This window comes from Aedes aegypti, chromosome 3, assembly GCF_002204515.2.
Source record: "Aedes aegypti strain LVP_AGWG chromosome 3, AaegL5.0 Primary Assembly, whole genome shotgun sequence".
NCBI lineage: Eukaryota > Metazoa > Arthropoda > Insecta > Diptera > Culicidae > Aedes > Aedes aegypti.
In genome coordinates, this window is record NC_035109.1 from 57073275 (window position 1) to 57096203 (window position 22929).

A 22929-nucleotide genomic window follows, 5' to 3' on the forward strand; every position below is an offset into this window, starting at 1 on the left:
CACTTTCACCAAAATCACTTGCACTGTAAGAAAATGACGTGTAACTGAAGCAGTTATGGTTTATAATAAATCTTCGAGCTGTTTAGTGGAATACCTATAAGTAGATGAACAACCGAATTTAGTACTATACAATTTAATTCCACTATAGTTTATTTGACAAATACGCGTACTTCGACCTCTACTGTAAGGCCCTACGGCCTTACAGTTGAGGTCGAACTACGCGTGCCTTTAAAAAAATACAAACTATAGTTGAATTAAATGGTATAGTATTAAATTCGGTTTTTCATCTACTCATATGGTATATATTTTCCAATAAGTACCAGGCCATGATTACTAGATTACAAATGCTGATACCACGTTTGGAACTTTTGGAAGTAGAAGTTATGAAAAAAAATTATAGCATATTTCATTTATTAAATGAATTTTATCAAAGTGTCCGGATATTGGTACTGTCCGGATTTTGATCCAAAACGGTACAGGTAGTAGCGGTTAACTGCTCAAAAAATTTCCAAAGCAAACTGTCCATAAACGCATAACTGTGCCATATGTATTTTCGAACCAACATCTTTTTTCATCGCAACCTAGGACAGGACGTGACAGCTCAACTAAGACTGCCCTGTTGTTTTTCAGTCGATAACCTTGACGATACAGAAGCCAGTGCAACCAGAATCCTTTTAAAGCAAACCTTGTGAACAAATTCAAACATCAAGGTTCATGATTTTGTTGTTTCTTATACGTTTCATACATTCAGTGCAACAGAGGATGCTAGCTTTTTAAAAAAATCAGGTTTATATTAAAAAACGGCGATATATTTTGAGAAAATTGAAACAATTTCCATTGCATTGCTTTGAAGTAAGTATTTTTAATTCATTTTAGCATTGTAGAAGCACATGCGGTAAACCTAAAATCGAATATAAATGAATTTGAAGCAAAATGATTTCATAAAAAATTTGAAACTTTTTATTAAAACTCTAATTTATGAACTAGCAACACGGCCAGGCTAGCAACAAAGTGCCCTGTTGCAATCCAACTCAACGATGTGAAAGTAGGCGTTTGCCAAAACGACCAATGAGAAGTGGTCTTTTTTGACAGGCAATTGGTTTCGTTTTTGCACTCTGACCTGACCTGACTTGTCTTGTCTTAGATCGCAACATTTATGTTTTAACATATACATTACGACGCATATGAAATTTCATGCACTTTGTTTGATAATTTTGTTAAAAAATATGAAACTATGTAGCAAAATGAAAATGAATTATCTGTGCGGCGATGCCAAATCAATTTGACATATAAAATTGTACTAAAAAATATAAAAATTTGTATGAGCAGACAAATTTCAAATTTTGAGCGCTATTTTCTAAATTCCATATGGGATAATTATGCTTTTATGGACAGCAAACTTTTTAAACATTCCTCTAACCATCCTAATAAAAAACAGTGGATTCTCTGAGAGTAGGTACTTCAAATGAAATTCAAAAAAAAAATACTAGAAAAATCCTTTCCTCGAACAATCTAAGAAGAAATTCCTGAAGTATCTGTGAAGGTTAAGGATCTCTAAAAGATTCTATGGAACCTCTAGAATTTTGTACTAGAATTTACTGCTAGCATAATAAGAGAAAAAATACATTTGATTTCATTTGAATTAAAATAAAGAATTTCGAGACCTTCCATTAGTCTTTGAAGAATTGCTTTAAAATAACAACTGACGAATTCCATGCAAAATCGGAATGTCACAGAACTCGACCTTCTCCGATTTGCATTGAAGTTTGCATATCTTTTTAGGATGGTAAAATAAAAGTTTTCCATAGAAAAATCGATCATTTTTACTCTGGAATAATTTAAGAAAATGACCCCAGATCAACTTTTGGACAATAATAAATCTTCGAGCTGTTTAGTAGAATACCTATAAGTAGATGAAACAACCGAATGTAGTACTATACCATTCAATTCCACTAGAGTTTGTATCCTTTGACAGATACGCGTATTTCGACCTCAACTGTAAGGCCGTCTTCAGTGTCGTGTACTAGACTCGACTCTAGTACACGACACTGAAGACGACCTTACAGTTGAGGTCGAAATACGCGTATCTGTCAAAGGATACAAACTCTAGTGGAATTAAATGGTATAGTACTGCATTCGGTTTTTTCATCTACTTAACTTTTGGACGATTTTAAAAATTTCGTTTTTTATATCGAAATAAATACATTCTGATCATACAATAAGAGTCTAAAAATTATTCTCAACCATAATGATTATCATGGTACCTTCTCTTAGAGTAGTCATTTTTGAATTAGACAAATTCAATGCAAAAAAATATTATTTTAATAATAAAATAGGCCACTAATGAATCATTCGCTATTCACCATCAAGAACAACACGTTTTCAAAAGCAAAGGCCATATTTATCTCCACTTATTTTTTTTTCTTGATGAAGAATCGCGAATAACTAATGAAAATGGCCTATTTCATTGTTTAGTTAATTTTTCATTTCATTGTCTGAGGTAGTTTTTTTGCATTTAACTTGATATAATTTGAAAATGGCTACTTTTTGAGAAGTTATAATGAAATTCCTTATGGTTAAGTCTAATTTCAGGATTCATATTGTACCGTAATTTCGGGTGAAATTGTTCATTTTTCACTGTTTTCTTGGTATGCTTTCTAAAATTTTATCAATACCATACAATTAAATGCAGGAAAACAAGTACGATGGTGAACCTCATTGGCTCATTCACGGAAATTTTCTAACAAATGTGATATTAGTGCTAAAAATCAGCTCTAAAGTTTAAAACCGTTTAATCCAATTTCGGGGTGAAATTGATCATTTGTTAATGTGATTATTGTTAGTTTTGGAATTAACATTACATACTTAATTTGAGCCTCCTGAATTTAAATATGCTTGCCAAATTCTTAACGAGACAATATTTATGGAAATAATCAATAATTAAATTTCAAGAATACTGCAAGAAACGCCTAAATGTAGGCAATTTCCAAAGTATTTCTCTACTTTGTAGCAGAAAATCAAATTTTTCAACAAAACGAGCAAATTGGTAAGAGTTTTGATAGTAAAATCTGTTTTGGAGATATATTTTTAGCATCCTCACAAACTTTCAGGTTTACACCAGGTCCAACTCCTTGTTTATAACTTGATGTTTATGGATGGCTATCAATTTCACACCAAACTTGATTCTGGAATTTTACATTATTTTCATAATAATGAACATTTTGTAGCACAAAAAACTTCCCTATACACAAATATACATAATTTATGACGAACACCGTTCATTTACTATAGGTTCCAATGAATTTGGTGCACTATTAGTAAGAAACAAAATCACGTGACACGGTGATCAATTTCACCCTACTGATCAATTACACCCGAATTTACGGTATTATCAGAACTTATTTTTTTTACAAACAAACGAAATTTAGAAAATCGTCCAAAAGCTGTTCTTTGAAAAACTTTTTTATTAAAAACTTCTCCATCATAAAATTTTGCTCAAAATTTCAGTTTTCTTGCAAGATCCTATGGTGAATAAAAAAAAAAAATTGAAGCATTATTTAAAAAACAATCAAGTGTAAATTTTTTGTAGTCTCAACGATTTACTACAACTTCTTCAAAGAAAATTTTGCTCTAAAATCGGCCGTTTCTGTTTTACAATTTTTCAAGCAAATTGTTTGCACAGACTCATAGGCCATTATCGAAAGTTTTTTTTATTTCAATCATCGATTTGTCTATGGAAAACATATATTCTACCATACCAAAAACTTGTTAAAAATTTCATCCAAATTGAAGATTATCGAGCACTATATTTTTTTGACACATGTAATTCGTCTACGATATCTCTAAAAAGAAACATCCAACCAGCCCTGCCCATTGGACGTTGGTTGCACCGTTTGGTTCGACAAGTGGCTTAGGATGACATTCGAAACGAGAACAACCTACTCCACTACGATGTCACCGGGTATGGTTTTTAATGCCAAATCAACATTGGTAATTTGTAGGGCTGTATTGCTTTGAACATCTGTATCGAATGCTAATTGAGGCTTTTTTACAGGTGCAGTCAATAATTTGACATTGACATTTGAACAGAAAAGAATATTGCATTTGCGCGCGATACTCACATTTCCGGGTACGTACGGATGATGGGACTTCCGTTCGTCCACGTAGATGCCATCGTGCGTTTGGAGGATGTCTCCGTCGACCAGTCGGTAGTACAGTTTGAACTCCTCAATCGGTGAATGGGAATCTACGACCCACGAGATATTGTACCGATCCTTCCACTGACTGTTGGGCATTGACCGGAACACAGCCGCTTTCGGTTTCCCTGTCAGAGTGACGGTTTTCCGAGTTTTACCTAGTTGATTGTCTGCGATACAGCTGTAGTTGCCGAAATCTTGTGGATGAACCTTCCGGATGATGAGTGTATGACGGGCACCGCGGCTTTCTATCACGTGCCGTTCGGTTTGGTCGATCTGCATGGTGTCCTTGTGCCACACAACCTGGAAGGTCAGGAAGTTGGAAAAAAGAACGGTGGGTTAATACTTCGAAAGAGTTTGAGATTGTTTGTGCTGGAGTTGTCAATCACGCTACTCAACCGTCAACAAATAATAAATAAGTTGCCTCATCTATTTGACTTATTGCCTTGTATTACCATAGTTTTTCCGCACAAAGCAATGATTTTATTGATAGTTCGATAGAAATATAGTAATCCTTTCTAATGTTAACAACTAAATTCGGTTTTCACGAGTTTTTAACGGGTTTTTGACTTCATCATTTTTCACGGCTTGAATGTGATAGGATGATTGAGTGCATAAAAGTTTTAGAAAGAATTAGGAAGCAGATCTTATGAGTTTGCTCTCATTGGATATCCCATTGATTGAGATTTGAAAGTGAGACTTTCTGATGGTCTATCTTACAGCAGAGCTTGGGCACGTCAGGAGTTAATCATCAATATTAACCTCCTTTTCCCGAGCAGCCTAGATAGCCGCGTAGTGTCGGTAGTGGTTGTTTAAACTGGCTAAGAATTAACACTACGGACTGCCTGTTCCGGTGGTAAAAGTCCACCTCACAGGTGACCCCTAATTTATGGTGTGATGCGTACCGTGCCTAAGAATGAATGGTTAGGGGGGTCTAAATAAAACCTAACCGCAAACGGAGCCTGTGGGGTACCAGGGCGCCCTCCACAGTATTGAGTCCTTCCTGTGCTACCCGGAGCAATGGTGCAGGTGACCTTGTGTTTCTCCGAGATAATCGGCTGTCCTTCTTCAGTCTCTATCGTGAGGCTTAATAAGGGTGGGATTATGAATATGTTGACATTTAATTTAAATTATCACCTATATGGATTCGCATTATGCGTTTTACACAGTGTATTCTGTGTTCTTTCGCCTTTGGCGACTTTAAATAGATACCGTTCTGGTTTTTTCGTTGCTGGTCTTTTTCGTGCTGAGATTGCAAAAAGCTTAATCCTGCCTAGTTTGGGTAGTGGCTACGGTTAGGTTAGCTCAGATCAATCTTCAGCATAAAAGAACAGCAATGATCAATCTTTGCAGACTCATGCAAAATGGTGCAGCCCAAGTGGCGCTAGCTCAAGAACCCTACTTTCGCAGAGGGAACTTCTATCTAGGTAACCTTGTGGACCCAGTTTTTGCTACTTTTAGCAAACTTGAAATGGCAAACTCGCGCTCCATGCCCGCGCATGCGTGCTCGTTAATAAAGCAATCGTTGCTACACTCATTTCTGAGTTAACTACCAGGGATGTATGTGCTGTCACAATCGATGTTTCTGTTGGTGACCTCAACAGGAAATACGTCTATTGTTCGGTATATTTACCACATGATGAACCATCCCCAACGGATGACTTCAAACGAGTTGTCGTACACTGCGTAACAAAAGGCCTTCCGCTGATTGTGGGCAGTGATGCCAATGCTCATCACATCATCTGGGGCAGCTCAGATATCAATTTGAGAGGCTCCAGTCTGATGGAATACTTAAGTAGTACAGACCTTGGATTACTTAACATAGGCAATCGCCCAACCTTCATGGTTTCTAATAGAGAAGAAGTATTAGACAAAACGCTCTGCTCGAATAGTAGAAGCATTAACCTAAGAATGCTAATGTCGCTACTGTTCGTGTTACCAACATCTAGTTTGCCACGCGCTGACAGCTTGAGTACCGGTCCTCAAAGTGTCAAATAAATGTTTAAACCATCCACTACAACATGGCATCGAACAAACAATGAAAATATACAGTTAAAGGTGATGATAAACTATTTTAGTTTTTTGAGAACAGCGCTATTAGCGTTCTACTACTAATATTTCTATTGCTCGAATAGAATCAGTCACGAATTGACGAATTGGCATGTATCCGATGAGGAATCATTATCTGATCATCGCTACATCTTCTTTGAACATTCAAATGTAACTGCGCAGACTTTGCGTTTTAGGAATCCCCGGTCAACAAACTGGGAACTCTATATTGAATTGGTTGCGACCAAATTTCATGGATATTCTCCGTCCATTGAAAATCCAAGTGATCTAGATGATGCCGTTGATACTACAACATCCTACATTATGGAAGCTTTTGAAGAAGCATGTCCTCTGCGGTCTGTAAAGACTACAAGAGGGACCCCATGGTGGAATTCCGATCTGACTAGACTCAGGAAACAATGTAGAAGGAGTTGGAACAGACGGCGTTCAGCTGGATCAGAGTCGTTCAAGTCGGCTCGCAAGGCTTACAAGAAGGCTCTTCGTTCTGCTGAACGATTCGGCTGGAAAAACCTTTGTACAAATGTTTCCAGTTTGAGTGAAGTCAGTCGGCTGAACAAAATCCTTGCAAAATCTAAGGATTTCCAAGTGAACGAAATTCGCTTACCTAATGGTGACTTTACTTCTTCCGATGAAAAAGTTATAGAATGTTTATTCAATACACACTTCCCCGGATGTGTGGACATAGCATCTACGGATTAACCAAATGTCTTTTCATGTAGTTACGAGTCTCTGGCCTCGGCTCGCAGTATCGTAACTACTGAATCGATTCAATGGGCACTTAATAGTTTTGCTCCTTTCAAATCTCCAGGAGCGCATGGGATTTATCCTGTTCTGCTCCAAAAGGGATTTGAGTTTATCAAAAGCTTCTTGTAAGCAGTTTTGCTACCGGGTACATTCCCAAATCCTGGCGTGATATTACTGTAAAGTTTATCCCAAAAGGAGGACGTGCTCTGTATGAGGAAGCGAAGAGTTTTAGACCAATCAGTCTGACCTCTTTTCTTCTGAAATGTCTGGAACGCATTATCGATCATCACATCCGTGATGTTTATTTGGCAAACATGCCTCTTCATGTGAATCAACATGCTTACCAATCTGGAAAGTCCACTGTGACTCTTTTACACAAAGTTGTATACGATATCGAGAAAGCATTCGCTCAGAAGCAATCCTGCTTGGGTGTTTTCTTGGATATTGAGGGTGCCTTTGATAACGTGTCTTTCGATGCCATATTGGAAGCCGCACGAAATCATGGGCTACCTACAATGATTACCAATTGGATTCATCAAATGCTCAAAAACCGACATCTCTTCTCGACATTGCGTCAAGCAGCGATTCGGAAATTGAGTGTTTGCGGATGCCCCCTAGGGGGAGTCTTGTCACCACTTTTGTGGAATCTCGTAGCAGATACGCTATTGAGGCAACTCAATAATTGCGGTTTTCCAACTTATGGATTTGCCGACGACTATCTAGCTCTGATAGTTGGTATGTGCATAAGCACCCTATTCGACCTGATGCAAAGTGCTCTTCAGGTAGTCGAGAGTTGGTGTCGCCAATATGGCCTTTCGGTTAACCCGAATAAAACATCTATTGTTCTTTTTACGGAAAGACGAAACCGCGATGGAATTCGACCTTTACGTCTTTTTGGCACTGAGATTAATGTGACTGATCAAGTAAAGTATGTCGGAGTAATTCTAGATTCCACACTTTCATGGACAGCTCACATTGATTTCAGAGTCAAAAAAGCTTGCATGGCCTTCGGTCAATGCCGGCGAACCTTTGGTAAAACTTGGGACCTAAAACCCAAATATATCAAATGGATTTACACAACAGTTGTTCGACCAATATTGGCATCACTTGATTTGATGATGGATACTCATTTTCCGGGAGCGGCTTCAGGAGAGGATATACAGTATACTGGAGTGCAAGGAGGCTCTATGCAGACCATACCGGAGGTCTGCAGTATAGAAAATCCAACACCAGATAAAGCTGATAAAATCTTCACGTTTGCAAGAGTGGAAAATGCAGTGAGATCTTTCCAGCCTTATAAATCTGCAGGTGTGGACGGAATATTTCCAGCACTACTTCAAAACGGAGAAGCGGTTCTGATTCCGTCTCTTATGAAGATTTTCAAGGCAAGTTTAAGATTGAACTATATTCCATCAGAATGGAGGTTGGTAAGAGTCATATTCATACCTAAGCCTGGGAAACGAGATAAAACGAACCCAAAATCTTATAGACCCATTAGTTTGTCATCAGTTCTGTTGAAAACTATGGAAAAAGTATTGAAGGATTACGTAAACTCAACTTACATGCAGACATATCCATTGTCTAAATATCAGTATGCGTATCAAGCTGGAAAGTCGACAGTCACAGCGCTTCATACGCTGGTAGATAAAGTCGAAAGATCTCTTTCAGTGAAGGAAATCGCACTCTGTTCTTTCTTGGACATTGAAGGTGCTTTTGACAACACTTCATATTCTTCAATAGCAAATGCTATGAAAAAAACGAAATTTCAACACATGCATTATCGACTGGATTCATACTATGCTAGCAAAAAGAGAAATCACTTCAGAACTGGGTGGTTCGTCTGTAACCATAAGGGCGACGAAAGGATGTCCGCAAGGTGGAGTACTTTCGCCACTTTTATGGTCTTTGGTTGTAGACGACCTTCTCAGAAGCTTAGAAGCTAAAGGTTTCGAGGTTGTAGGCTTTGCGGATGATATAGTCATCGTAGTAAGAGGAAAGTTTGACAACATAATATCGGAAAGAATGCAGCAGGCCCTAAAGTATACCCAATCATGGTGTATAAAGGAGGGTCTAAGCATTAACCCGTCAAAAATCGTGATTGTCCCATTCACTAAAAAGAGGAAAGTCAACTTAAAATCTTTTAAGATTGGAGAAGTTGAAATTCAAGTTAGCAGTCAGGTAAAATACTTGGGAGTAATCTTAGATGCCAAGCTTAGCTGGAATGCGCATCTTGACTCTACGATTAATAAAGCGATCAACGCATTATGGTTATGCTCCAAAACTGTCGGGAGGAAGTGGGGCTTGAGGCCAAAAATGATTATGTGGATTTACACATCTATTATACGACCAAAAATTACCTACGCTTCATTAGTGTGGTGGCCTAAAACCAGGGAGGCTACTGCAGGAATGAAACTAGCTAAACTTCAAAGACTTGCGTGCATTGCTATAACGGGAGAAATGCGCAGCACTCCATCGAAAGCGTTAGATGCTATTCTCAATCTGCTGCCTTTGCACGAATATGTGCAATTAGAAGCGGAAAGAAGTGCTCTAAGGCTTAAGAGGTCTAAAAATGTTTTGCCAGGTGATCTTATTGGCCACTTGAGCATTTTGCAACACTTTAAAAGAGGACCGGTGATGAGTATGAACGGAGACTGGATGAGACCTGAGGACAACTATGATTTTCTCTACAAGGTAAGCGAAATGACGCGTACAAGTTGGGATGTCGGAGGTCCCACGGTTCGTGAAGGCTCAATCATATTCTTTACTGACGGCTCAAAAATTGGAACAAATACAGGGGCTGGGATCTTTGGACCCGGAGTAAATATTTCAGTTGCAATGGGACATTGGCCAACAGTGTTTCAAGCTGAGATTTTTGCAATACTTGAATGTGTGAATGTCTGTCTGAAAAGAAAATACAGATATGCAAATATATGTATTTTCTCTGATAGTCAAGCAGCTCTAAACGCATTAAGTGCATATAAATGTACATCAAAACTCGTCTGGGAATGTATTCTCTCGTTGCGACAGTTGTGTGAATCAAACTCGGTAAATTTGTACTGGGTTCCAGGACACTGTGGCATTGAAGGGAATGAAAAGGCAGATGATCTTGCAAAACGGGGCTCAAATTCACAGTTTGTTGGCCCGGAACCATTCTGTGGTATACCAAACTGTGCAGTAAAAATGGAACTTAAGTGCTGGGAAGAACAAAAGGTGATGACCAACTGGATGGATGTCAAAAAGTGTACCCACACAGTTAAAAAAAATGAAGATTACACGTCATGTAAACTTCATTTAGGCGATGTAAACATGACGTCATGTAAATTTAAGTTTGAAATCATGTAAACATGTGTTATATGTCATGTAATCACTCAGAATCCTGCTAGATTACATGACATATAATTGAAGTTTACATGACATATCATGTAAATATCCATGATATTCCACGCTCCAATTATGTGCATTATATGTCTCAGAAATTTACACGTTTCGTTCGAACTGTGCAGTCTAAAAGATTTATAACTCCTAACGCAAATATAACTAAAAAGATTTTAGAGCTCAACAAGAGGGCTCTTTGTACATACACTGGCCTAGTAACTGGGCACTGTCCGAGCAAATATCATATGAAGAAAATTGGCCAGGTTCAGAATGATATTTGTCGCTTTTGTAATATTGAAAGTGAAACCTCGGAACATCTGCTTTGCAGTTGTGGTGCATTATACAGGCGCAGATCAAAGTTTCTCGATAGCGGCTGTTTACAGCCCAGTGAGATCTGGTCTGCTGATCCGAGAAAGGTGATTGGTTTCATAAACCATATCATACCTGATTGGGAACGTGTCATGGTAAGCAGCTGATCGTCTAATCAATGGTGTTCGGCTAGCGTGACATGTACAGTAAACTGGGACATACTACAATAGTTCTAAATATTGGACGCAGTAGTTTCAACCCCCAACAAAAAAAAAATATTGGCATATGGATGTCTTGTGTGGTGGCAAAAGGGCGAAGTGAGAACAATCCAATCAAAATTGGGCCATCTCCAAAGGATGTGCTTGATGGCGATGTCTGGTGCGTTCTCTACAACTCCTACAGCAGCGCTTGAGGCCATTTTCGACGTTGCGCCATTACACATATATCTTAAACAAGAAGCACTTTCTTGCTCTTACCGTTTATGGGTCCTGGATCTACTGGAGAAAAATCCAGTGAATCGTAAATCTACACACACTTCGTTGTTTCCACTTTTGGTGAATTGGGACAAAATTGTCCTTGCTCCAAGTGATCTCACAATTGCTTGTAACTTTCCTTACAGGACATTTACCACACAATTCCCTTCACGGGAAGAGTGGACGTCTGGCTATTTGGAAAGAAGTATATCAAACAATATAGTATGTTACACTGATGGCTCCCTTCTTGAAGGTAGAGCTGGTGCAGGAGTATATTCTCGTGAGCTAAGGCTGAATCAGTTTTACTCACTTGGTAGAAACTGCACCGTTTTTCAGGCGGAAATATTTGCTCTTATGTGTGGAGTGCAATCAGCGCGTAATGGGTAAAGTCATATACTTCTGTTCAGATAGTCAGGCTGCTATAAAAGCTCTCGCTTCGGCCAACTCAAGGTCGAAGCTTGTTATCGTATGTCGAACTCAAATTGAGGAACTGAATTCAGTCAACTCTGTAAACCTTGTTTGGGTATCTGGCCATTCTTCCATCGCTGGAAATGAATTGGCTAATGAGCTAGCTCGCGATGGAGCATCGCATGACTTCATTGGCCCTGAGCCGGCTATTCCAATTTCGAAGTGCTGGGTGAAGCTTCAGATAAACTCTTGGGCGGCAACCCAGCACAAGCAATATTGGAATAGTTTGGAGTCATGTCGTCAAACAAAATTGTACATTACTGAGCCATCTCTAAGGGTGGCGAAGTATTTAACAAATCTGTCAAAGCAGAATTGCAGTCTCTTGGTCAGAGCGTTGACAGGCCACTGCCGACTCAACTATCACATGGCAAATATTCAGCGTGCTGACTTATTTGTATGTGATAGTTGTGACTCCGATTATGGAACTTCGTATCACCTGATATGTAACTGTCCAGTTTTTTTCGCAAATGCGATTCCAATTACTAGGTAAACACTTATGAAGTGAAACTGAATTCAGAAGCCTGAATCTTCAGGACATTCTGTTATTCTTAACCCGCTGTGGTAATGAGCTATAGGCTCTCTACGCTCATGCGTTTTGCAGTGCCCTTTTTAGGGCGCTGTTCGAACCCATTGTGGTATGGAGCTAGATGCTCTCATTTCGCTTATGCGATCTTCCCTCTTCAAGGGACCCAACTCCTATTTCCTCCCATCTTTCCCTTCCCTTTCCTCTCCCATCGGGTAGATGATGAAATAGGCACAAATATGGCGATGGAACAAATCTCCCAACTGGTGGGGAACGTGCCTTTGGAGCCGGCCTTCTGATACCTGATACCTGAGACTTTCTGATGGTCTATCTTACAGCAGAGAATGACAAAAAATGGGATGAAACAAAAAATGGCCATTCATATTAACTCAATTTTTTTTCTCATCAAAGCAAGTTCCTATCTTCCTAATTTGAGATGTTAAATTATTCATCGATTTTGTTTGTGTCGTATTGCTAGACATATAAAAAGATTGATATCACTATTTGGGCAAGTGTCCACTGAAATTGAAGAAAACCCAAATGAAAATTTCAAAACCTCTAGAAGCTAACTAATTCTTATCCCATTGATACAATCACCTTCGAAATTTTCCCCTAACCAAGAACTTTACATTTATTATGCTTTTATGACGTATTAAAGAGTTTATAAACTGTTAATTATGCAAAATAAATTACGCGCTCACAGTCACATAAATCCAACAATTATAAGCTAAATATACTTACTTCCGGTTGGGACTCCCCGTGCACGATGCACACCAGCATGGCTTCCTGGCCTTCTCCAGAGTACACAATTGGATTTTCCACGGCTATCTCGGGGGGATCTGTAATTTAAATTTCAAAGAGAGAGAAAAAAAGACGGAAATTCGCAATCAGTTTACAATACTTCCCGAGGGAGGGTAAAACTTCAGTAAGTGGTACGCTAAACATCTGGACAGCTTAGACCTCCAGGTAGTCGCAACCATTATGGGAAGTGAGCAACTGGACCGGAAACTCGTGCAATTAAAGGTTATGACTTGCGAGTGGTGAAATGCAAATTGTCACGTTTGCGACTTAACTACAGTACATAAGTAGGGTGGTGCTGTTGCAATACTTCAGAGTCATTTATAGTTCTAGTACCTTTCTAGTTTCGAATGAATACCCGTCTGGCTACAATTGCAATAGAATGCAGCTGGTCGTGTGATTAAATTAATTTTAAACTTTGTTCCTACTCGCTACCGTTGACCGTTGAAATAGCTTCTAGCGTAGAACATTGCTCGCGATGGAACGGTTTCAGAGTTGCTGCGGTTGATTCAATGCAAGAGGAAGTTTCCCAGAGCTTAATAATAGAGTATGGCAATGTCCGAGAAGGTACTTTTGCGGTCCACGTCGAGTAAAACTGGCAAACGAGTTGCGGGGTATGCATTTCATATTAGGTTCCTTCCTTAGCCTAGTGGTAACGTCCGCTGCTACAAAACACAGCCATGCTGAAAGTATCTGGGTTCGATTCCACATCGGTCCAGGATCGTTTCGTAATGGAAATTTCCCTGACATTACTGGGCATAGAGTATCATCGTGCCTGCCACACGATATACGAATGCGAAAATGGCAACATTGGCAAAGCTCTTAGTTAATAACTGTGGAAGTGTTCATTGAACACATAAGCTGGAATGCATGCACTGTTCCAGTGTTGTGAGAACGACACTTATGAGAAGACGTTATGAGAAGAACAAAAAGCATATCACCTTGTTAGCGCCTATGCTTACGAATAACTACAGCCATCAGTCTTATAACGAAGAAAATTTTCCACCACAACCAAGGAAAAAGCATTGAATTTCTGAAAAGATCCGACCAACCAGAATGGGCGAATAATTCATTCCAATTTCAGAAGTCAAACGTCATTCAAAATCCTCGACCACGCAAGTCACGTTTCGGACCGATGACAATATTTCATGTTTGTGCCCACTTCCCCGAAGGTGTCCAGAGTCTAGACAGATGAATGGGCGGGCGCTGCACAGTGCCGTGTACTAGACTCAAAGTCGAGTCTAGTACACGGCACTGAAGACGGCCTTACAGTTGAGGTCGAAATACGCGTATCTGTCAAAGGATACAAACTCTAGTGGAATTAAATGGTATAGTACTAAATTCGGTTTTTTCATCTACTTATAGGTATTCAAATTAACAGCTCAAAGATTTATTATAGGGAAAGTGTACCAGTTATGGTCATAGTGGTTCCCTATTTGGCCATACGTGAAATTTCGATAAATTTTACATTTCAAATCTTTTTGAATGTTTAAACATCAAGATATAGCTTATATCGTACTACTAAAACAAACAAAACCTTTCAAAATGTGAAGACATTTAAGTAATCCCGTATGGCGAAATAGGGAACCACTATGTCCATAACTGGTACACCTACCCTAACTATTTTTATGGTAGAGTAAAGTGGGGCAAAAGTTCGAGTGGGAAAAGAGTTTCTTTTTAAGATTTCTAGCTCAATTAAAAACAAATCTTATAAATGTCATTGTGGTTCGAATGCTATTCAAGTAAGAGACTCTTACTCCAAATATCATAGAAATCGATTGAAATTTGGAAAAGTTATGGCTATTTGTTGTGTTTTGACGTGAATGTTGTAATTTTTGGTCAAACTTTCGTTGCATGGAACCAATTGTAGATAAAAAAAATTTCAATATTTTATGTAAGGGCGTTTCTAGGCCAATCATAAGGTTGCTTTGAGGTGTATTAGTTTTTGCATAAATGCTTGAAAACAATTTTTGGCCCATAGTGGGGCAAAAGTTCGAATCAGCGGGGCAAAAGTTCGACCCATGTATAAAAATGTGCAAATTACCTAAAATCCACATATTATCTTCAAATTTATTTAAATTTGTCTGATCGTGTGCAAACTGTCATCAATATTTTACATTTCCACTTAGTTTTGCGAAAAACTGCTATTTTTGAGTATATTACAATAAACCCGGTTTTGGTCAATTTTTTTATGAAAATTTAGTGTGTATTTTTCGGCAAACTTAAGTTTACGGCTGTTGTAAAGTATGTCTGTCATAAAAAGATCGATATTTTGTGTTTTAGCCAGCGAACTTTTGCCCCAGACTAGATTCGAACTCTTGCCCCACCGGTGGGGCAAAAGTTCGAATAAGACAATCAATTTTGAAACTGTTATAACTTAAAATGAGTAAATATTTTGACACAAGTTTGTTCAGCAAAATTGTAGCCAATATGTTGAAGGTTCACTGTATGGTATTTGTTTTGTTTTAACTGCTATTGTTTTCCTGGAAACTTTGATTATACCACTAAGGTCGAACTTTTGCCCCACCTTACTCTAAGGATGATAAGGAAAAAGATATGGAAGATTTGATTTTCAAAACTTTTCAAAAATTTGAACCGTCCTAGTGTCGCATTTTCCGCACTCAATTTTCGGTGCTTCTCTGTTTAGAATTTTTTCGCTCCTTTACAAAGAGGCAAAGACAGCACGCTTCTTAGGAGAAGCGAGAATTATCGAGCCTGCTTTAAGCTTGATTTTTGTTCATTATGAAAAAGCTTGTAATTCTGTCGCGAAATTTTGTTGTATAACCCATAGTGCGCTGGAACGACGATTTTCATAAATCAACCCCCCACCGATCCGAATCACACCAGGTCGGGAACACAGCTAGAGATGCAACACCCCCACACCGACATTTCCCCCCACTCACACGGTTTGAATACATTTCCACACAAGTTTAATTCAATTTCAGCCCTGGTGTATGCTCCCCAAGAGCGCCCAAAACCCCAACAAAGAAAAGCGAAAAGCCAACCCGAGTGTTTCGCACCCGTTGTGCTGTTTGTGCTCGGTTTTCGTTTTCTTTCTGTGTGTGTTGATGTGTTCTTTTTATGCTGCCCTATAAATCATGATAACAGAAGAGTGAGGTGTCAGCGAGATTTCCACACTTATCCCCACCTCTGCTCAAATTCTTCAATTTTCGGACCAAACTTGACTGGGACACGGTCACAATCGTCCTTTCTGAAACTGCATCGTCGAACAATACAACTGGGCAATGGGCGGAAAAGGGGCAACGGTAGCTTTTTAGTTCGAAAGAATAAACGGCGACTTGGCACGAACAGGTCATAAAAATTACAATTATTTGTTGTTTCGTCGTGAGGTGCCTATTGACGTTGGGTGGACGAGGACGTTGCGACATGGTGGAAAGTGCATGTGGGGAAAGCCGGAAAATGAAAAATTACACTTTTGGAGTTTTATGGGAATTTGTGCTTGTTGGTGATTCGAATGGTCAGTCAGCACCCTGCTGAGCGATATACGAATCTTAAGTGTTTTGAACCAGTTTTTGCATGGATTGCAAGCTGGGGAAAGTTTTATTTAAAAATTCAAAAGAAGTTCAAGCTTCTAAGGGACAACCTTTTCAAGACTTAAAGACAAGCTTTCCAAGCACCTGTAGAGAAGCTTTCCAAGCATCTGAAGAGAATTTTTCCAAGCTTCTGAAGAGAAACCTTTCCAAGCTTCTGAAGAAAAGCCTTTCCAAGCTTCTGAAGAGAAGCTTTCCAAATTTTTGAACAGAAGCTTTACAAGCTTATGAACAGAAGTTTCGCAAGCTTTTGAAGAGAAGCTTCGCAAGCTTTTGAAGAGAAGCTTCCCAAGCTTCTGAAAAGAAGTTTCCCAAGCTCCTGAAGAGAGGCTTTCCAAGCTTCTGAAAAGAAGCTTTCCATGCTTTTGAAGAGAAGCTTCCCAAGCATTTTAAGAGAAGCTTCCCAATCTTCTGAAGAGAAGCTTCCCAAGCTACTGAACAGAGGCTTCCCAAGCTACTGAAAAGAAGCTTCCCAAGCTACTGAAGAGAAGCTTTCCAAGCTTCTAAAAAGAAAGTTTCCTAGCTTCTGAAGAGAAGCTCTCAAAGCTTCTGAAGAGAAGCTTTCCAAGCTTCTGAAGAGAAGCTTTCCAAGCTTCTGAAGAGAAACTTTCCAAGCTTCTAAAAAGAAGTTTTCCTAGCTTCTGAAGAGAAGCTCTCAAAGCTTCTGAAGTGAAGCTCTCAAAGCTTCTGAAGAGAAGCTTTCCAAACTTCTGAAGAGAAGCTTTCCATGCTCCTGAAGAGAGGCTTTCTAAGCTCCTGAAAAGAAGCTTTCCATGCTTTTGAAGAGAAGCTTCCCAAGTGTTTGAAGAGAAGCTTCCCAAGCTTCTGAAGAGAAGCTTCCTAAACTTCTGAAGAGAAGCTTCCCAAGCTACTGAACAGAGGCTTCCCAAGCTACTGAAAAGAAGCTTCCCAAGCTACTGAAGAGAAACTTTCCAAGCTTCTAAAAAGAAGTTTTCCTAGCTTCTGAAGAGAAGCTCTCAAAGCCAAACTTCTGAAGAGAAGCTTTCCAAGCTTCTGAAGAGAAGCTTTCCAAACTTCTGAAGAGAAGCTTTACAAGCTTATGAAGAGAAGTTTCGCAAGCTTCTGAAGAGAAGCTTCCCAAGCTTCTGAAAAGAAGCTTCCCAAGCTCCTGAAGAGAGGCTTTCCAAGCTTCTGAAAAGAAGCTTTCCATGCTTTTGAAGAGAAGCTTTCCAAGCATTTGAAGAGAAGCTGAAAAGAAGCTTCCCAAGCTTCTGAAAAGAAGCTTTCCATGCTTTTGAAGAGAAGCTTCCCAAGCATTTGAAAAGAAGCTTCCCAAGCTGCTGAAGAGAAGCTTCCCAAGCTGCTGAACAGAGGCTTCCCTAAGCTACTGAAAAGAAGCTTCCCAAGCTACTGAAGAGAAACTTTCCAAGCTTCTAAAAAGAAGTTTTTCTAGCTTCTGGAGAGAAGCTTTCAAAGCTTCTGAAGAGAAGCTCTCAAAGCTTCTGAAGAGAAGCTTTCCAAGCTTTTGAAGAGGAGCTTCCCAAGCTTCTGAAAAGAAGCTTCCCAAGCTCCTGAAGAGAGGCTTTCCAAGCTTCTGAAAAGAAGCTTTCCATGCTTTTGAAGAGAAGCTTTCCAAGCATTTGAAGAGAAGCTGAAAAGAAGCTTCCCAAGCTTCTGAAAAGAAGCTTTCCATGCTTTTGAAGAGAAGCTTCCCAAGCATTTGAAAAGAAGCTTCCCAAGCTGCTGAAGAGAAGCTTCCCAAGCTGCTGAACAGAGGCTTCCTAAGCTACTGAAAAGAAGCTTCCCAAGCTACTGAAGAGAAACTTTCCAAGCTTCTAAAAAGAAGTTTTTCTAGCTTCTGGAGAGAAGCTTTCAAAGCTTCTGAAGAGAAGCTCTCAAAGCTTCTGAAGAGAAGCTTTCCAAGCTTTTGAAGAGGAGCTTCCCAAGCTTCTGAAAAGAAGCTTTCCATGCTTTTGAAGAGAAGCTTCCCAAGCATTTGAAGAGAAGCTTTCCAAGCTTCTGAAAAGAAGCTTACCATGCTTTTGAAGAGAAGCTTCCCAAGCATTTGGAGAGAAGCTTCCCAAGCTTCTGAAGAGAAGCTTCCCAAGCTGCTGAACAGAGGCTTCCCAAGCTACTGAAAAGAAGCTTCCCAAGCTACTGAAGAGAAGCTTTCCAAGCTTCTAAAAAGAAGGTTTCCTAGCTTCTGTAAAGAAGCTCTCAAAGCTTCTGAAGAGAAACTTTCCAAGCTTCTGAAGAGAAGCTTTCCAAGCTTCTGAAGAGAAGCTTTCCAAGCTTCTGAAGAGAAGCTTTCCATGCTTCTGAAGAGAAGCTTTTCAAGCTTCTGAAGAGAAGTTTCAAGCTTGTGAACAAATATGAAGAGAAGATTCTCAATTTTCTGAAGAGAGGTTTTCCAAGCTACAGAAGAGAAGCTTTACAAGCTTCAGAAAAGAAGCCACTTTACCCCTTCTAGCGATTACTGTTAATGTACATGCAATTAAAAATGATAGATGAACAAATTATTGAAAAGAACAAATCAGAGAGCAAGGATGGCTACTAGGATTGAACCCATAATCTTCTGTCTACAAAGCAGAAACTACAGCAAACCACGCCACATCCGACCACTCCTTACCATTTATTACAGACAAAAAAATAAGTTCCATGTTTCCGTAACCGCCAAATGAATTGCAGCTGAGTGACCGGTATTAAATTTCAATTAAGTTGCGTGTAACTAATTCTCTGTTTACCAACCAACTGAGCCTGAAGCGATAGCGTCCTCATGATATACAAAACCCGTTAGAAAAAAAAAGAATTACCAAACGTAAAAGTCATCCGTTAAGTACGATAAATTGCGCCTAGTTTGTCCTTTACGTGTTGCCTTCCGACTGCTCACTTTCGCCCAACAAGCATTTTTTCCAATTCCATAACACGCAAAGAAAACCGCCCCTCGGTGCGCATTGCACCTTTTTCGCCTCATGCCCCAGGAGAACAACTAATGGTATGCGATACTTAAAAAAAGAATACATAAAAATATTAGATTACCACAAAAACTCCTCAAGGAATTTTCGAAAACATTCTCTTGATTGAGAATGCTTTCGAAATCCTGAATTACTTGATTTGCAGTTAGACTAGTGTGTCCTAAATTTAAATTCTGCATGCTTTTAAACTGAATAGCAAGTTTTTGAGCTTTATCGTAATTAGTTAGTAATTATTTATTTTCCTCTTTCGATGCCGGAATTGACTTTTGAGTTTATTTTTTGTTTTTAATGGCATAGAGTCAGGGTAAAATGAAGACATTTTATTTTCAAATTTGTTGTTTCTTATTTGAGAAACCCATTTTACAATTTCATTTTGCAGACCTTTTCATATAATTTTAAAAGCATAATCGCAAGCCGCAAACCTTTAACAACAACCACTTTTCCCACTATCGCTCTGCATCAATCTCTTCTGCGAAGAGGCAGTCAAGTGTACACACGTGAGCCCATGTAAATACGAAAGAGAGAAGGCCTTTTGTTGGTTCAGTCAGTCAGAAGTCGAAAGCGAAAAGCGATGTACTCATGCAAGGCGCCGCTTGGTTGGCTGCATAAATTACTCAACCAGGAGAGTTTTCCGTGCGAGCTTTTCCGCCGTCTAATGGGGAGGGGAAAAGTAAAAGGGGTGACGGATTTGCAGTTTTCGCATTAGCTGTTCTTGTGTCGCGTGCATTAGCTACCGATAAAACCCTGCACTTATCACTTAATCAGTGGCCGGCAGCTGGTCAAGTTTCAACATGGGAAAATCAAAGCGCTGAAGGGGGGGGGGGGTGGCGTTGGATTATGTGGTGATTGTGAAATTCTTCGGAAAACAAATCCATGACCACGCGGCATAGGGTAAATTGGACATGTTTAAGTGATTTCCGCGGAAAAGTTCGTTAGAGGAAGTGGATATGTTTGATGCCAATCAAATAGAGTAATTTGGTTGGGTAAAGAAAAACTATACACATTTATGATGCACGTTTGTGTATCTGGCATTTTCTGTGATCATATTTTGTGTCAATATTCATGGAGGAGTTCATGAAAAAAAATTCTTAAGGAATTCTTTTCGGTTTCCTCTATTCAGATTTTGTAAGAGCTTACTGTAAATATTCATAGAATGATTACTGTACTGTAAAGTTATTTCTGAGTAGAGCCATCAATGGATTACTGCAGTCATCCTCGGAGTGCTGGATGAGATTAGGGAAATATGTAATTTATTATGGATTCCCAGAATTATAATATCCGAGAAGTGTCTTCCATCAATCAAAACGTGGTCGATTTGCGATTCAGTCTGTTGGGGTGATCTCCAGGTGTACCGATACGAGAGGCTGTGCTGGAAGTAGGTACTACGTATGGCCATGTTTTTGGAGGCGGCGAAATCAATCAGTTATTGGGTCACCAAGTGGCTCGGTAGCTTAGTTGGTAAAGCGCTCGTCTAGCGTACAAGAGTCCTGGGTTCAAATCCCAGCCGAGCACGTGGATTTTTTTCATAATTTCACCCATAATTTGTCCATCTTTATCACGCGTAATGAATTAATTAATTTAGTCTATGGCCGTTTTCTAAGACTAAGAAGCTTTTCTCAGACGTTTTTTAAAAAAAAATAACCGAAGTCAAAAAAATAATGTGATTGAGCTTTGCGAAATCAACAATAATCTAACGCCCTATAAGACATTAATCAAAATTTCTAACCTGTATCAACGCCCTAGAGTAATTTTACCTTATCCATTGCCCTGTAGAACATCGATTGAAAATTCCAGGTTCAATCAACGCCCTGGAGTAATTTTGCCTTACTCCACATAGATCAAAATTGAAGATTCCAAGCTGTTTCAACGCCCTGGAGTAATTTTACTTTGTCTTATGTAGATCCGTTGTATCGCCCTGTGGGACATTTATTGATAATTCGCCCTGGAGTAAATTGACCTTGTCGCATGTGGATCAGTTACATCTTAACGCCCTCTGGGACAAATGTCAAGAGGTATAAACGCTCTTGACTAATTTGAACTTGTCTTTTGTAGATCATGTGCATCTTAATGCCCTGTATCAATTGGAAATTCCAAGCTGTATCGACGCCTTAGTATATTTTGACCTTGTTTCATATAGATCAGCTTTAGAATATCATTCAAAACCTTCAAGCTGTATAAACGCCCTGGATTAATTTGACCTCATCCCATATAAATCAAATGCATTTTAACGCCCTGTATGACATCAATAGAAACTCCAAGCTCTATCGCCCTGGAGTAATTTAACCTAATCCTACCTTGACCGAGTACATCTCAACGCCCTATAGGACTCAATGGAAAATTCAAACTTTATCACCGCCCTGCAGTTATTTGACCTTAGTACATCTTTACGCCCTGTGGAACATCAATTGAATATTCAAAGCTTTTTCAACGCCCTCGAGTGTTTCGACCTTGTTCCATGTAAATTAGCTACATCTCAACTGCCTGTGGAACAAATGTCAAGATGTATGAACGCCCTTCACTAACTTGACCTTGTTTGACGTAGATCAGGTGCATTTTAACGCCCTGCAGGACATCAATTGAAAATTCCATGCTGGATCAACGTCCTGGAGTAATGAGCCTCATGCCAGGTAAATCTGCGTCATATGAACGCCCTGTTCGATATTAATTCAAAATTCCAAGCTGTTTTTACGCCCAGAACCTCATTCCACGTAGATCAGGTACATATCGACGCCCTGTAGGACATCAATGTAAAATTCCTAGCGTTAGTAACGCCATGGTGTAATTTGGCCTCATTTTACATAGTTCAGAAATACCTTAACGCTTTGTATGGCATCAATCGGCCAAGCTACATCAACGCCCTGGAGTAATTTTACTTTACTCCATGTTGATCTTTCCAATTGCCATTTCTTAGCAGTGCCAACGCTCTGGAGAGTAATTCGACTTTATCCTATGAACATCAAGTGCATCTTGACTGCATGACATCAAACCAAATTGTAAAGATGTTCTACTTCTTTCTGGCGTTACGTCCCAACTGGGACAAAGCCTGCTTCTCAGATTAGTGTTCTTATGAGCACTTCCACAGTTATTAACTGAGAGCTTTCTTTGCCGATTGACCATTTTTGCTTGTGTATATCGTGTGGCTGGTACGATGATACTCTATGCCCTGGGAATCGAGAAAATTTCCTTTACGAAAAGATCCTCGACCAGTGGGATTCAAACCCACGACCCTCAGCATGGTCATGCTGAATAGCTGCGCGTTTACCGGTATGGCTATCTGGGCCCCTAATTGAAAGATGTATCAACGCCCTAAAATAATTTGACCTTATCGTACGTAGAGCAAGTGCATTTTAACGCCCTGAAGAATATCAATTGGAAATTCCTAGCTTTAAAAACGCCCTGGATTAATTTGACTTTTCTTCATGTATATAAAGTACACCATAACGTCATCTAGGACATCAATTGGAAAAATTCCATCTTTTTGAACGT

At 39.3% G+C, this 22929-nt stretch overlaps 1 protein-coding gene across 4 annotated transcripts in view; it reads right to left on the reverse strand.

The window, feature by feature from the left end:
- Window positions 1-22929, reverse strand: part of LOC5579882 (hemicentin-1) — a 609400-nt gene that overhangs the window by 39688 nt on the left and 546783 nt on the right. For all 4 annotated transcript variants that reach the window (XM_021855614.1, XM_021855615.1, XM_021855616.1 and 1 more), the window contains 2 exons: window positions 12900-12997; window positions 4122-4499 (listed from right to left, as the gene is read on the reverse strand). In XM_021855614.1, the coding sequence (XP_021711306.1) occupies window positions 4122-4499; window positions 12900-12997 (476 nt within the window). The remainder of the gene's footprint in view (window positions 1-4121; window positions 4500-12899; window positions 12998-22929) is intronic.